The 15,799-nt window shown below is 45.2% G+C and overlaps 1 protein-coding gene across 3 annotated transcripts in view; it reads left to right on the plus strand.

Moving 5' to 3' along the window:
- LOC115168760 (troponin T, cardiac muscle) overlaps positions 1-15,799 on the plus strand; it is a gene marked incomplete at its 5' end in the record, with an annotated part of 32,634 nt that overhangs the window by 3,763 nt on the left and 13,072 nt on the right. For all 3 annotated transcript variants that reach the window (XM_029724318.1, XM_029724319.1, XM_029724320.1), the window contains 3 exon segments: positions 4,453-4,515; positions 11,715-11,780; positions 12,578-12,599. In XM_029724318.1, coding sequence (XP_029580178.1) covers positions 4,453-4,515; positions 11,715-11,780; positions 12,578-12,599 — 151 coding nt within the window.

Here is a 15,799-nt window from a genome sequence, read left to right on the forward strand (position 1 = left end):
GATCTCTTTGTTAGAGCGGCCAATGATTTCAAGTCTGTATGTAGGCAGCAGCCTCTCTGTCTTAGTGATGGCTGTTTAACAGTCGAATGGCCTTGAGATTGAAGCTGTTTTTCAGTCTCTCGGTCCCAGCTTTGATGCACCTGTACTGACCTCACCTTCTGGATGATAGTGGGGTGAACAGGCAGTGGCTCGGGTGGATGTTGTCCTTGATGATCTTTTTGGCCTTCCTGTGACATCGGGTGCTGTAGGTGTCCGGGAGGGCAGATAGTTTGCATGCGTTGTGCAGACCGCACTACCCTCTGGAGAGCCCTGCGGTTGTGGAAGGTGCAGTTGTCGTACCCGGCGGTGATACAGCCGACAGGACGCTCTAAATTGTGCATCTGTAGAAGTTTGTGAGAGTTTTAGGTGACAAGCCACATTTCTTCATCCTCCTGAGGATGAGGAGATGCTGTTGCGCTACACTGTATGAGTGGACCATTTCAGTTTGTCCGTGATGTGTATGCCAAGGAACTTTAAACTTTCTACCTTCTCTTCTGTCCCTTCGATGTGGATTGGGAGGGGGGCACCCACTGTTGTTTCCACGATTATCTCCTTTGTTTTGTTGACGTTGAGTGAGAGGTTGTTTTCCTGACACCACACTCCGATTGCCCTCACCTCCTCCCTATTGGCTGTCTCGTCGTTGTTGGTGATCAAGCCTACTACTGTTGTGTTGTCTGCAAACTTGATGATCGAGTTGGAGGTGTGCATGGCCACGCAGCCATGGGTGAACAGGGAGTACAGGAGGGGGCTGAGCACGCACCCTTGTGGGGCCCTTGTGTTGAGGATCAGTGAAGTGGAGATGTTGTTTCCTACCTTCACCACCTGGGGGCGGCCTGTCAGGAAGTCCAGGACCCAATCGCACAGGGAGGGGTTGAGACCAAGGGCCTCGAGCTTAATGATGAGCTTGGAGGGTACTAGGGTGTTGAATGCTGAACTGTAGTCAAGGAACAGCATTCTTACATAGGTATTCCTCTTGTCTAGATGGGATAGGGCAGTGCACAGTGTGATGATGATTGCATTCTCTGTAGACCTGTTTGACCTGTTGGGGCGGTATACAAATTGGAGTGGGTCTAGGGCAGGGGTGGGCATCTCCAGTCCTCGAGTGCCTGATTGGTGTTACACTTTTTCTCCATCCCAAGCAAACACAGCTGATTGCGTTCTAAACTGAAGAACATGATTATGTGATTATTGGAGTCAGGTGTGTTAGCTGGGGCTGGGCAAAACTGTGACACCAATCAGGCCCTTGAGGACTGGAGTTGCCCACCCCTGGTCTAGGGTGACAGGAAAGGTGGAGGTGATATGATCCTTGACTATTCTCTCAAAGCACTTCATGACGACAGAAGTGAGTGCAACGGGGCAATAGTCATTCAGTTCTGTTACTTCTTCTGTACAGGAACAATGGTGTCCATCTTGAAGCATGTGGGGACAGCAGACTGGGATAGGGAGAGATTGAATATGTCCATAAACACACCAGCCAGCTGGTCTGCGCAAGCTCTGAGGACGCGACTAGGGATGTCGTCTGGGCCAGCAGCCTTGCGAGGGTTAACATGTTTAAATGTTTTACTCACGTCGGCCACGGAGAAGGAAAGGGGGGGTGCACTCCTTGGTATTGGGCCGCGATGGTGGCACTCTGTTATCCTAAAATCGGCCAAAGAAGGTATTTAGTTTGTCTTGAAGCAAGATGTCGGTGTCCGTGACGTGGCTGGTTTTCTTTTTGTAGTTCATGATTGCCTGTAGACCCTGCCACATATGTTTCGTGTCTGAGCTGTTGGATTGCCACTCCACTTTGTCCCTATACTGACGTTTCGCTTGTTTGATTACCTTGCAGAGGGAATAACTACACTGTTTGTATTCAGCCATATACCCGGTCATCTTTCCAAGGTTAAATGCGGTGGTTAGCGCTTTCAGTTTTGCGTGAATGCCGCCATCTATCCAAGGTTTCTGGATAGGGTAGGTTTTAATAGTCACAGTGGGAACAACATCTCCTATGCACTTCCCCTATAAACTCACTCACCGAATCAGCAAATAAATCTATATTATTCTCTGAGGCTACCTGGAACATGTCCCAGTCCACGTGATCAAAACATTCTTGAAGCGTGGATTCTGATTGGTCAGACCAGCGTTGAATGATCCTAGTCACGGGTACATTCTGTTTGAGTTTCTGCCTATAGGAGTGGAGAAGCAAAGTGGAGTTGTGGTTGGATTTTCCGAATCGAGGGCAGGGGAGGGCCTTGTATGCATCGCAGAAGTTAGAGTAGCTGTCACGTCCTGACCAGTAAAGGGGTTATTTGTTATTATAGTTTGGTCAGGACGTGGTTCGGGGTTTGTTGGTATATGTGTTTTGTAGAGGGGTGTTTGTTTAGATTAGTCCGGGGTTTTTGGTTAGGTTCTATGTTGTGTATTTCTATGTTATATCTAGGGTGTTTAGTTCTATGTTTAGTTTATTGGGATTGGGCCTTCAATTGGAGGCAGCTGTTCCTCGTTGCCTCTGATTGAAGGTCCTATGTATAGGGATGTGTTTGTTATGGGAATTGCGGGAGGTTGTTTGTGCATAGCTGTGTATAGCCTGCATTACTGTTTGTCGTCCGTTCGTTTTCTTGTTTTTGTTTCGTCAGTGTTCTTAATAAAGTTAAAATGAGCACTCAACCCGCTGCGCCGTGGTCCACTTCCTACGACAACCGTTACAGTAGCAGTGATCCAGTGTTTTGCTAGCCGGGTACTACAATCGATATGCTGATAGAATTTAGGTACGCTGGATCTCAAATTTGCATTGTTAGAATCCCCAGCTACAATACATGTAGTCTCCGGATATATGGTTTCCAGTTTGACTTAGAGTCTAGTGGAGTTCCTTAGGGGCCGTCGTGGTGTCGGCTTGGGGATATTCACCGCAGTGACAATAACCAACGAGAATTCTCTTGGGTGATAATACGGACGGCATTTGATTGTGAGGAATTCTAGGTCCGGTGAACAGAAGAACTTGTGTTCCTGTATGTTGTTACAATTACACCATGAGTCGTTAATCATGAAACATACACCCCCGCCCTTCTTCTTCCCTGAGAGATGTTTATTCCTGTCAGAGCAACACACAAAGAATCCTGGTTGCTGTACCGACTCCGACAGCATGTCCCCAGAGAGTCATGTTTCCATGAAACAGAGTATGTTACAATCCTGGATGTCTCTCTGGAAAGCAACCCTTGCCTTAATTTCGTCTACTTTGTTATCTAGAGACTGGACATTAGCAAGTAAAATAATCTGAAGCGGTGGGTGGTGTGTGCGCCTCCAAAGTCTGACCAGAAGGCCGCTCCATTTACCTCTCCTGTGGCAACGTTGTTCTGAGTCAGCCTCTGAAAACAGTTTGAATGCCTTGCGTGGTTTGAACAAAGGGTCCGCTTCGGGAAAGTCGTATTCCTGGTCGTAATGTTGGTAAGTTGACGTTGCTCTGATATCCAATAGTTCTTCCCGGCTGTATGAATTGACACTTCAGATTTTCTGGGCTAACAATGTGAGAAATAATACATAAAAATACTACATAGTTTCCTAAGGACTAGAAGCGAGGCGACCATCTCTGTCGGTGCCATCTTGCTTTGTATGTCTGTGTCTGTATGTGTGCCTCTGTGTGTTTGTGTGTCTGTCTGTGTGTGTGTGTGTGTGTTTTGTTTTATTCGTTTCACCTCTGGAACAGACAAGACAAAGAGAAATATTAAATAATATATTGTTTTGTCACATGAACTGAAATTAGTCAAAAATTATAGAACTTGATAGAACAGGTCATGGTAGAGCTATTTGTAAATGTTGATTGCAGTGGGCTTAATCAGGAGCACACAGGGGGTTTCTTGGTTCTCTTAAACAAATCTACTTTGAAACAAAAGTAACACCTCACACACATGGTTATGGGTTTAAAAAAAGAAGACTTCCGTACCATGTCAGACATAGAGTTGAAATTTAATCCATTTGGAGTTTGCATCCCAGTATTACACTTTCTATACATCACAGAAGACTGAAATACAACAAAACCGTTTGACATTAAACACCGGAATTTCAGATAATTATGAAATTATGAACATTATTAACATTCCACCAATGAAGCCGCTCTGGTCATTCAACTGCAGGAAAGGGGTATGGACAATATGGTTTCAAATGTGATCGGTTCTACTTTTCTACTGATTTTCTACTGATTTTACATTTGAGTAATTTTATACATTTTGATGCTCTTCTTATCCCCTTCTCCCTACAAGTGTGCACTCGTTCACTCCTACTCAAGGATTTAAAAGCTTTGGAATGGTGAAGATGTAGTTTCTACCATAACTTTACACCTATCCAATGTCTTGAAGTGAACAAGTGCACACCTTAGGGAGAAGGGGAGGAGATAGGCTTTTCTGCCTGTCTATCACTCTCTCACTTTATGTGTCCTAGAGGACGAACAGGAAGAAGAGGAGCCAGCCATAGAGGAGGAAGAGGAGACCAATGAGGAGCCAGGTCAGAAGTCAAGTGGGAGGGGCTTATGAAAGAGAGCGTAGCACTACTAGTATCTAAAAATAGAACATTAACCTACGTCAGTAGAAAAATAACATAACCCTACCAGACCCTACCTCAGTATAATATATATAATATAACCCTATTAGACCCTACCTCAGTATAATATATATAATATAACCCTATTAGACCCTACCTCAGTATAATATATATAATATAACCCTATTAGACCCTACCTCAGTATAATATATATATAATATAACCCTACTAGACCCTACCTCAGTATAGTATATATATATATACATAACCCTACTAGACTCTACCTCAGTATAATATATAAAACATAACCCTACTAGACCCTACCTCAGTATAATATATATATAACATAAGGTGAATGCACCAATTTGTAAGTCGCTCTGGATAAGAGCGTCTGCTAAATGACGCAAATGTAAATGTAGACCCCACCTCAGTAGAATATGCAGTGCATTCTGAAAGTATTCCAACCCTTTCACTTTTTCCACATTGTCACGTCCTGACCCTAGTAAGATGTCATTTTCATTAGTAGAGTAGGGCAGGGCGTGACAGGTGGTGTTTTTTGGTTGTTCTATGTTTTCTATTTCTATGTTTTAGTTCTAGTTGTTCTATTTCTATGTTGGGATTGTTTGGGGTTGATCTCTAATTGGAGGCAGCTGATCCTCATTGCCTCTGATTAGAGATCATATTTAAGTAGGGGTTTTTCTCTTCCTGTTTTGTGGGTGATTATATTTTTTGAGTAGTGTGTTTTCCTCTCTGTGGCATGGTTTGTTGTTTTGGCTGTAAGTTTATCTTTGTTATTGCATTAAGTTTCACTAACTAATAAATATGTGGAACGAAACCGACGCTGCATTTTGGTCCGCTCCTTCAAACAGCTGTGACACATTTCGTAGCCTTTTTCTAAAATTGATTAAATATGTATTTTTTGTTATCAATCTACACACAGTACCTCATAATTAGAAAGCATAAACAGGTTTTTAGAAATGTTTGCAAAATTATAAAAAACGAATACAGAAATACCTTATTTACATTAGTATTCAGACCCTTTGCTATAAGTCTAAAACTTAAGCTCAGGTGCATCCTGTTTCCATTGATCATTCTTGAGCTGTTTCTACAACTTGATTTGAGTCCACCTGTGGTAAATTCAATTGATTAGACATGATTTGGAAAGGCACACACCTGTCTATATAAGGTCCCACAGTTGACAGTGCATGTCAGAGCAAAAACCAAGCCATGAGGTCGAAGAAATTGTCAGTAGAGCTCTGAGCAGGATCGTGTAGAGAAACAGATCTGGGGTGGAGTACCAAAACATTTATGTAGAATTGAAGGTCCTCAAGAACACAGTCGCCTCCATCATTCTCCATCAGCACTCTACTCAGCAAACTGGATGTAGTCTATCACAGTGCCATCCGTTTTGTCACCAAAGCCCCATATACTACCCACCACTGCGACCTGTATGCTCTCGTTGGCTGATCCTCACTACATATCCATCGCCAAACCCACTGCCTCCAGGTCATCTATACGTTTTTTTAGGTAAAGCCCTGCCTTATCTCAGCTCACTGGTCACCATAGCAACACCCATCCGTAGCATGCGCTCCAGCAGGTATATTGCACTTGTCATCCCCAAAGCCAACACTTGCTTTGGCTGCCTTTCCTTCCAGTTCTCTGCTGCCAATGACTGGAACGAATTGCAAAAATCTCTGAAGCTGGAGTCTTATATCTCCCTCTCTAACTTTAAGCATCAGCTGTCAGAGCAGCTTACCGATCACTGTACCTGTACACAGCCCATCTGTAAATAGCCCATCCAACTACCTCATCCCCATATTATTACTTACCCTCTTGCTATTTTGCACCCCAGTATCTCTACTTGCACATCATCATCTGCACATCTATCACTCCAGTGTTAATGCTAAATTGTAATTATTTTCGCCTCTAGGGCCTATTTATTGCCTACCTCCATACTCTTCTACATTTGCACACACTGTACATAGATCTTTCTAGTTTTCTTTTCTTTTGTGTTATTGACTGTACGTTTGTTTATGTGGTACTCTGTGTTGTTGTTTTTGTCGCACTGCTTTATCTTGGCCAGGTCGCAGTTGTAAATGAGAACTTGTTCTCAACTGGCCTGCCTGGTTAAATAAAGGTGAAATAAAATAAATAAAATAAAATTCTTAAATGGAAGAAGTTTGGAACCTCCAAGACTCTTCCTAGAGCTGACTGCCTGGCCAAACTGAGCAATCGGCGGAGAAGGGGCTTGGTCAGGGAAGTGACCAAGAACCCGATGGTCACTCTGGCAGAGTTCCAGAGCTCCTCTGTGGAGATGGGAAAACCTTCCATCCTTCCACCTTCCAACCTTCCACCTTCCAACCTTCCACAAGGACAACCATCTCTGCAGCACTCCACCAATCAGGCCTTTATGGTAGAGACGGAAGCCACTCCTCAGTAAAAGGCACATGACAGCCCGCTTGGAGTTTACCAAAAGGCACCGAAAGGTATCTCAGACCATGAGAAACAAGATTCTTTGGTCTGATGAAACCAATTACCGACGAGCAGCATTGTAGAAACTAAATACGTTACAAAGGAACGTCTTGATTAGTGTTATGTTATGTTAGCTAGCTACAAAGTTGCTCTTGTATAATAGCCAACCTCTACCGACTAGCAGCACTGTAGAAACTATTACATTACAACGGAACGATTTGACTAGTGCAGTGTTAGCTAGCTAGCTACATAGCTGTCTTTGTCTTAGCTTGATAATTGTGTAGTTTAGTAATTATCGAGGCTAGCTAGGTTAGCTAGCCAGCTATTTCCATCCCCCGCGACGCCATTGTTCCATACCCAGCCAACTATTACCGACGAGCAGCATTGTAGAAACTAAATACATCACAAAGGAACGTCTTGATTAGTGTTATGTTATGTTAGCTAGCTACAAAGTTGCTTTTGTATAATAGCCAACCTCTATCGACTAGCAGCACTGTAGAAACTATTACATTACAACGGAACGACTTGATTAGTGTAGTGTTGTGTTAGTTAGCTAGCATTTTCGTCATTTTAGTCAATAAGATTTTCGCAACGTAAGCTTAACTTTCTGAACATTCGAGACATGTAGTCCACTTGTCATTCCAATCTCCTTTGCATTAGCGTAGCCTCTTCTGTAGCTAGTCAACTATGTGTCTGTCTATCCCTGTTCTCTCCCCTCTGCACAGGCCATACAAACGCTTCACACCGCGTGGCCGCTGCCACTCTAACCTGGTGGTCCCAGCGCGCACGACCCACGTGGAGTTCCAGGTCTCCGGCAGCGTCTGGAACTGCCGGTCTGCGGCCAACAAGGCTGAGTTCATCTCAGCCTATGCTACCCTCCAGTCCCTAGACTTCCTGGCGCTGACGGAAACATGGATTACCACAGATAACACTGCTACTCCTACTGCTCTCTCCTCGTCTGCCTACGTGTTCTCGCATACCCCTAGAGCATCGAGCCAGCGGGGTGGTGGCACTGGAATCCTCATCTCTCCCAAGTGGACATTCTCTCTTTCTCCACTGACCCATCTGTCTATCTCCTCATTTGAATTCCATGCTGTCACAGTTACCAGCCCTTTCAAGCTTAACATCCTTATCATTTATCGCCCTCCAGGTTCCCTTGGAGAGTTCATCAATGAGCTTGATGCCTTGATAAGTTCCTTCCCTGAGGATGGCTCACCTCTCACAGTTCTGGGTGACTTTAACCTCCCCACGTCTACCTTTGACTCATTCCTCTCTGCCTCCTTCCTTCCACTCCTCTCCTCCTTTGACCTCACCCTCTCACCTTCCCCCCCTACGCACAAGGCAGGCAATACGCTTGACCTCATCTTTACTAGATGCTGTTCTTCCACTAATCTCATTGCAACTCCCCTCCAAGTCTCCGACCACTACCTTGTATCCTTTTCCCTCTCGCTCTCATCCAACACTTCTCACTCTGCCCCTACTCGGATGGTATTGCGCCGTCCCAACCTTCGCTCTCTCTCTCCCGCTACTCTCTCCTCTTCCATCCTATCATCTCTTCCCTCTGCTCAAACCTTCTCCAACCTATCTCCTGATTCTGCCTCCTCAACCCTCCTCTCCTCCCTTTCTGCATCCTTCGATTTTCTCTGTCCCCTATCCTCCAGGCCGGCTCGGTCCTCCACTCCTGCGCCGTGGCTCGACGACTCACTGCGAGCTCACAGAACAGGGCTCCGGGCAGCCGAGCGGAAATGGAGGAAAACTTGCCTCCCTGCGGACCTGGCATCCTTTCACGCCCTCCTCTCTACATTTTCCTCTTCTGTCTCTGCTGCTAAAGCCACTTTCTACCACTCTAAATTCCAAGCATCTGCCTCTAACCCTAGGAAGCTCTTTGCCACCTTCTCCTCCCTCCTGAATCCTCCTCCCCCTCCCCCCCCTCCTCTCTCTCTGCGGATGACTTTGTCAACCATTTTGAAAAGAAGGTTGATGACATCCGATCCTCGTTTGCTAAGCCAAACGACACCGCTGGTCCTGCTCACACTGCCCTACCCTGTGCTTTGACCTCTTTCTCCAGATGAAATCTTGCGTCTCGTGACGGCCGGCCGCCCAACAACCTGCCCACTTGACCCTATCCCCTCCTCTCTTCTCCAGACCATTTCCGGAGACCTTCTCCCCTACCTCACCTCGCTCATCAACTCATCCTTGACCGCTGGCTACGTCCCTTCCGTCTTCAAGAGAGCGAGAGTTGCACCCCTTCTGAAAAAACCTACACTCGATCCCTCCGATATCAACAACTACAGACCAGTATCCCTTCTTTCTTTTCTCTCCAAAACTCTTGAACGTGCCGTCCTTGGCCAGCTCTCCTGCTATCTCTCTCAGAATGACCTTCTTGATCCTAATCAGTCAGGTTTCAAGACTGGGCATTCAACTGAGACTGCTCTTCTCTGTGTCACGGAGGCTCTCCGCACTGCTAAAGCTAACTCTCTCTCCTCTGCTCTCATCCTTCTAGACCTATCTGCTGCCTTTGATACTGTGAACCATGAGATCCTCCTCTCCACCCTCTCCGAGCTGGGCATCTCCGGCGCGGCCCACGCTTGGATTGCGTCCTACCTGACAGGTCGCTCCTACCAGGTGGCGTGGCGAGAATCCGTCTCCGCACCACGTGCTCTCACCACTGGTGTCCCCCAGGGCTCTGTTCTAGGCCCTCTCCTATTCTCACTATACACCAAGTCACTTGGCTCGGTCATATCCTCACATGGTCTCTCCTATCATTGCTACGCAGACGACACACAATTAATCTTCTCCTTTCCCCCTTCTGATAACCAGGTGGCGAATCGCATCTCTGCATGTCTGGCAGACATATCAGTGTGGATGACGGCTCACCACCTCAAGCTGAACTTCGGCAAGACGGAGCTGCTCCTCCTCCCTGGGAAGGACTGCCCGTTCCATGATCTCACCATCACGGTTGACAACTCCCTTGTGTCCTCCTCCCAGAGTGCTAAGAACCTTGGCGTGACCCTGGACAACACCCTGTCGTTCTCCACTAACATCAAGGCCGTGACCCGATCCTGTAGGTTCATGCTCTACAACATTCGTAGAGTACGACCCTGCCTCACACAGGAAGCGGCGCAGGTCCTAGTCCAGGCACTTGTCATCTCCCGTCTGGATTACTGCAACTCGCTGTTGGCTGGGCTCCCTGCCTGTGCCATTAAACCCCTACAACTCATCCAGAACGCCGCAGCCCGTCTGGTGTTCAACCTTCCCAAGTTCTCTCACGTCACCCCGCTCCTCCGCTCTCTCCACTAGCTTCCAGTTGAAGCTCGCATCCGCTACAAGACCATGGTGCTTGCCTACGGAGCTGTGAGGGGAACGGCACCTCCGTACCTTCAGGCTCTGATCAGGCCCTACACCCAAACAAGGGCACTGCGTTCATCCACCTCTGGCCTGCTTGCCTCCCTACCTCTGAGGAAGCACAGTTCCCGCTCAGCCCAGTCAAAACTGTTCGCTGCTCTGGCACCCCAATGGTGGAACAAGCTCCCTCATGACGCCAGGACAGCGGAGTCAATCACCACCTTCCGGAGACACCTGAAACCCCACCTCTTTAAGGAATACCTGGGATAGGATAAAGTAATCCTTCTAACCCCCCCCCCCCAAAAGATTTAGATGCACTATTGTAAAGTGGTTGTTCCACTGGATATCTTAAGGTGAATGCACCAATTTGTAAGTCGCTCTGGATAAGAGCGTCTGCTAAATGACTTAAATGTAAATGTAAAAGATGAAACTCTTTGGCCTGAATGCCAAGCGTCACGTCTAGAGGAAAACTGGCACAATCCCTACGGTGGAGCATGGTGGTGGCAGCATCATGCTGTGGGGATGTTTTTTCAGCGGCAGGGACTGGGAGAGTAGTCAGGATCGAGGGAAAGAAGAACAGAGCAAAGTACAGAGAGATTCTTGATGAAAAAATGCTCCAGAGCGCTCAGGACTTTAGACTGAGGCGAAGGTTCAAGTTCCAACAGGACAACAACCCTAAGCACACAGCCAAGTCAACGCAGAAGTGGCTTTGGGACAAGTCTCTGAATGTCCTTGAGTGGCCCAGCAAGAGCCCGGACTAAAACCCAATCTAACATCTCTGGAGAGATCTAAAACTAGCTGTGCAGCAATGCTCCCCATCCAACCTGACAGAGCTTGAGAGGATCTGCAGAGAAGAATGGGAGAAACTCCCCAAATACAGGTGTGCCAAGCTTGTAGCGTCATTCCCAAAAAGACTCGAGGATGTAATCACTGCCAAAGGTGTTTCAAAAAAGCACTGAGTAAAGGGTCTGAATACTTATGTAAATTTGATATATTTAAAAAATATATGTTTTTAATACATTTGCAAAAATGTCAAAAAAAGTTTTTTGCTATTTCATTATGAGGTATTGTGATGTCATTATGGGGTATTGTGATGTCATTATGAGGTATTGTGTGTAGATTGATGAGGGGGAAAAAACTATTTCCTCCATTTTAGTCTAAGGCTGTAACGTAACAAAATGTGGAAAAAGTCAAGGGGTCTGAATACTTTCAGAATTCACTGTATATAACATAACCCTATTACAACCTACCTCAGTAGAATATATATAACATTACCCTACCACACACGTGCACAGACACACACACCTCTTGTCTTTAACAGTGTTCTTTTTCTTTTCCTGATGCAGGGGAGGAGCCACAGGAGGGAGAGGAGGAGCATGCAGATGAAGGGGAGGGGGCAGAGGACGGAGAAGGTAAATAATTGGCAAGCTCGTTTTGCATCGCTCGGTCCCGTGGCTGTTGCCCAGGTAGAGTTAGCACCGGTGGTGAACGCTAAATGCCCCACTCAAAACCAACAGCGAGGCCGGCTAGGAGGGATGTGGTTCAATCATAGACTGTTTATATAAGGTGGGGTCCAAAATTACTGCCACCTTGATAAAGATGAGCAAAAAACACTGTATGAAGTAAATAACACAAATTCTGAGGTATTGTTGTATGCAAAAAAAAAGGGAAAATAAAATATTTCACACTAAAATAATTTCTCATGGAAAGAGATTTTGTTCAACAACAATTTTAATTTTTTTTAAGGTAGGGGTTGCAATTATTGACATCTCTGTTTTCAATACCTTTCAATATCTCACATTGCAACTAAAACGGCATTGAGCCTTTTCCTAAAATATTTTATGAGTTGGAGAACACACTAGTTGTGGATTTTGATGTCTGCTTTGGTTTATTGTCTTGCTGGAAGATCCAGCAAGACAATAAGTTTGCTAAACGGCATTGGCATTTGGATTGAAACCGGTGCTTTGGTCAGAGCTTTTTGGACACACACCAGGATAATCTTTTTTGCTCATCTTTATCAAGGGTGGCAATAATTTTGGACCCCACTCAAAATGGACAAACCCATCGATGATGTTACCCCATTCATTCCTACAGTATGTGACTGTGTCCATCTGTCTGTCTCTCTGTCTGTCTCTCTGTCACACCTGGACATCTCTAATGACTATTTGTTTCTCTCTCCACCTCTCTCGCTCTCTCTCATCATCCACAGAGGAGGCCAAACCTAAATTCAAGTAAGTCCTCCAACATATTAATGAATGGGGGTATGGAAGGTTAGATTGGATTGGAATATGGAAAACATGCTGGGAGTTGTTGTCCATTCTTATTCTCTATCTCTCTCTCTCTTTCTCTCCCAATTCAATGGGATTTATCGGCATGGGAAAAATATATTTAGTGAAATAAACAATGAACAAAATTGAGAAGAAACAATTGTAACATTAACAAAAGAACTTTAGAAATTAACAGTAAACATTGCACTTAAAAAGGTTTAAAAAATAAAGACATTTCACGTGTTTTATTATCAGCTATGTACAGTGTTTTAGCAATGTGCAAATAGTTGTAGTATGAATAGTGAGGGAAGATAAATAAACAGATATATATATAGGTTATATTTACAATGTTGTTTGTACTCCACTGGTTGCCCTTTTCTCATTTTAACGGACCACAAATCTTGCTGCTGTGATTGCACACTGTGGTATTTCTCCTAACACATATGGGAGTTTATCAGTGTTGGATTTCTATATTCTATACATACTCAAAGCTTTTCTTAATTTTGGGTCAGTCACAGTGGTCAGGTATTCTGCCACTGTGTACTCTCTGTTGATGGCCAGATAGCATTCCAATTCCCTGTTTTAGGTTGATTCTTTCCAGTGTGTCAAATAGTTATCTTTTTGCTTTCTCATAATTTGTTTGGTCTAAAAGTGTTGCTGGCCTGGGGCTCTGTGGGGTGTGTTTGTGTTTGTGAACCTCAGAATCAGCTGGCTGAGGGGACTCGCCTCTAGGTTAATCTCTCTGTAGATGAGTGCTTACAATCGAATTCTCTTCGAGTATAGTCACAGCCGTGTATGTACCCCCCCAAGCAGATACCTCGTCGGCCCTGAAAGAACTTCACTAGACTCTATGTGAACTGGAAACCATACATCCTGAGGCTGCATTTATTGTAGCCGGGGATTTTAACAAAGCTAACCTGGGAACGAGACTTCCTAAATTCTATCAGCATATCGAATGCGCGACACGGGCTGCTAACATTCTGGATCATTGCTACTCTAACTTCCGCGATGCATACAAAGCCCTCCCCCGCCCTGCAAATCTGACCATGACTCCATTTTGTTGCTCACAGCCTATAGACAGAAACTAAAACAGGAAACGCCTGTGCTCAGGTCTGTCCAACGCTGGTCTGACCAATCGGATTCCACGCTTCAGGACTGCTTCGATCACGTGGACTGGGATATGTTCTGGATAGCCTCAAACAACAACATTGATGTATACGCTGACTCGGTAAGCAAGTTTATTAGCAAGTGCATCGGAGATGTCGTACCCAATATGACTATTAAAACATTTCCTAACCAGAAACCATGGATTGATGGCAGCATTTGTGCAAAACTGAAAGCGCGAACCACCGCTTTTAATCATGGCAAGGCGACTGGAAACATGACCGAATACAAACAGTACAGCTATTCCCTCCGCAAGGCAATCAAACAAGCAAAGCGTCAGTATACAGTCGTGGCCAAAAGTTTTGAGAATTACACAAATATTAATTTTCACAAAGTTTGCTGCTTTAGTGTCTTTAGATATTTTTGTCAGATGTTACTATGGAATACTGATGTATAATTACAAGCATTTCATAAGTGCCAAAGGCTTTTATTGACAATTACATGAAGTTGATGCAGAGTCAATATTTGTAGTGTTGACCCTTTCTTTTTCAAGACCTCTGTAATCCGCCCTGGCATGCTGTCAATTATCTTCTGGGCCACATTCTGACTGATGGCAGCCCATTCTTGCATAATCAATGCTTGGAATTTGTCAGAATTTGTGGGTTTTTGTTTGTCCACCCGCCTCTTGAGGATTGACCACAAGTTCTCAATGGGATTAAGGTCTGGAGAGTTTCCTGGCCATGGACCCAAAATATTGATGTTTTGTTCCCCGAGCCACTTAGTTTTCACTTTTGCCTGATGGCAAGGTGCTCCATCATGCTGGAAAAAACATTGTTCATCACCAAACTGTTCCTGGATGGTTGGGAGAAGTTGCTCTCGGAGGATGTGTTGGTACCATTCTTTATTCATGGCTGTGTTTTTAGGCAAAATTGTGAGTGAGCACACTCCCTTGGCTGAGATGCAACCCCACACATGAATGGCCTCAGGATGCTTTACTGTTGGCATGACACAGGACTGATGGTAGCGCTCACCTTGTCTCCTCCGGACAAGCTTTTTCTGGATGCCCCAAACAATCGGAAAGGGGATTCATCAGAGAAAATGACTTTACCCCAGTCCTCAGCAGTCCAATCCCTGTACCTTTTGCAGAATATCAGTCTGTCCCTGATGTTTTTTTCTGGAGAGAAGTTGCTTCTTTGCTGCCCTTCTTGACACCAGGCCATCCTCCAAAAGTCTTTGCCTCACTGTGCGTGCAGATGCACTCACACCTGACTGCTGCCATTCCTTAGCAAGCTCTGTACTGGTGGTGCCCCGATCCCGCAGCTGAATCAACTTTCGGAGACGGTCCTGGCGCTTGCTGGACTTTCTTGGGCGCCCTGAAGCCTTCTTCACAACAATTGAACCGCTCTCCTTGAAGTTCTTGATAAATCCGATAAATGGTTGATTTGGGTGCAATCTTACTGGCAGCATTATCCTTGCCTGTGAAGCCCTTTTTGTGCAAAGCAATGATGACGGCATGTGTTTCCTTGCAGGTAACCATATTTGACAGAGGAAGAACAATGATTCCAAGCACCACCCTCCTTTTGATGCTTCCAGTCTGTTATTCAAACTCAATCAGCATGACAGAGTGATCTCCAGCCTTGTCCTCGTCAACACCCACACCTGTGTAAATGAGAGAATCACTGACATGATGTCAGTTGGTCCTTTTGTGACAGGGCTGAAATGCAGTGGAAATGTTTTTTGGGGATTCAGTTCATTTGCATGGCAAACAGGGACTTTGCAATTAATTGCAATTCATCTGATCACTCTTCATAACATTCGGGAGTATATGCAAATTGCCATCATACAAACTGAGGCAGCAGACTTTGTGAAAATTAATATTTGTGTCATTCTCCAAACTTTTGGCCACGACTGTAGAGACAAAGCAGTGTAGCAATTTAACGGCTCAAACACGAGACGTATGTGGCAGGGTCTACAGTCAATCACAGATTACAAAAAGAATACCAGCCCTGTCGCGGACATCGACATCTTGCTCCCAGACAAATCAAACAACTTCTTTGCTC

This window comes from Salmo trutta, chromosome 30 (assembly GCF_901001165.1).
Source record: "Salmo trutta chromosome 30, fSalTru1.1, whole genome shotgun sequence".
Taxonomy (NCBI): domain Eukaryota; kingdom Metazoa; phylum Chordata; class Actinopteri; order Salmoniformes; family Salmonidae; genus Salmo; species Salmo trutta.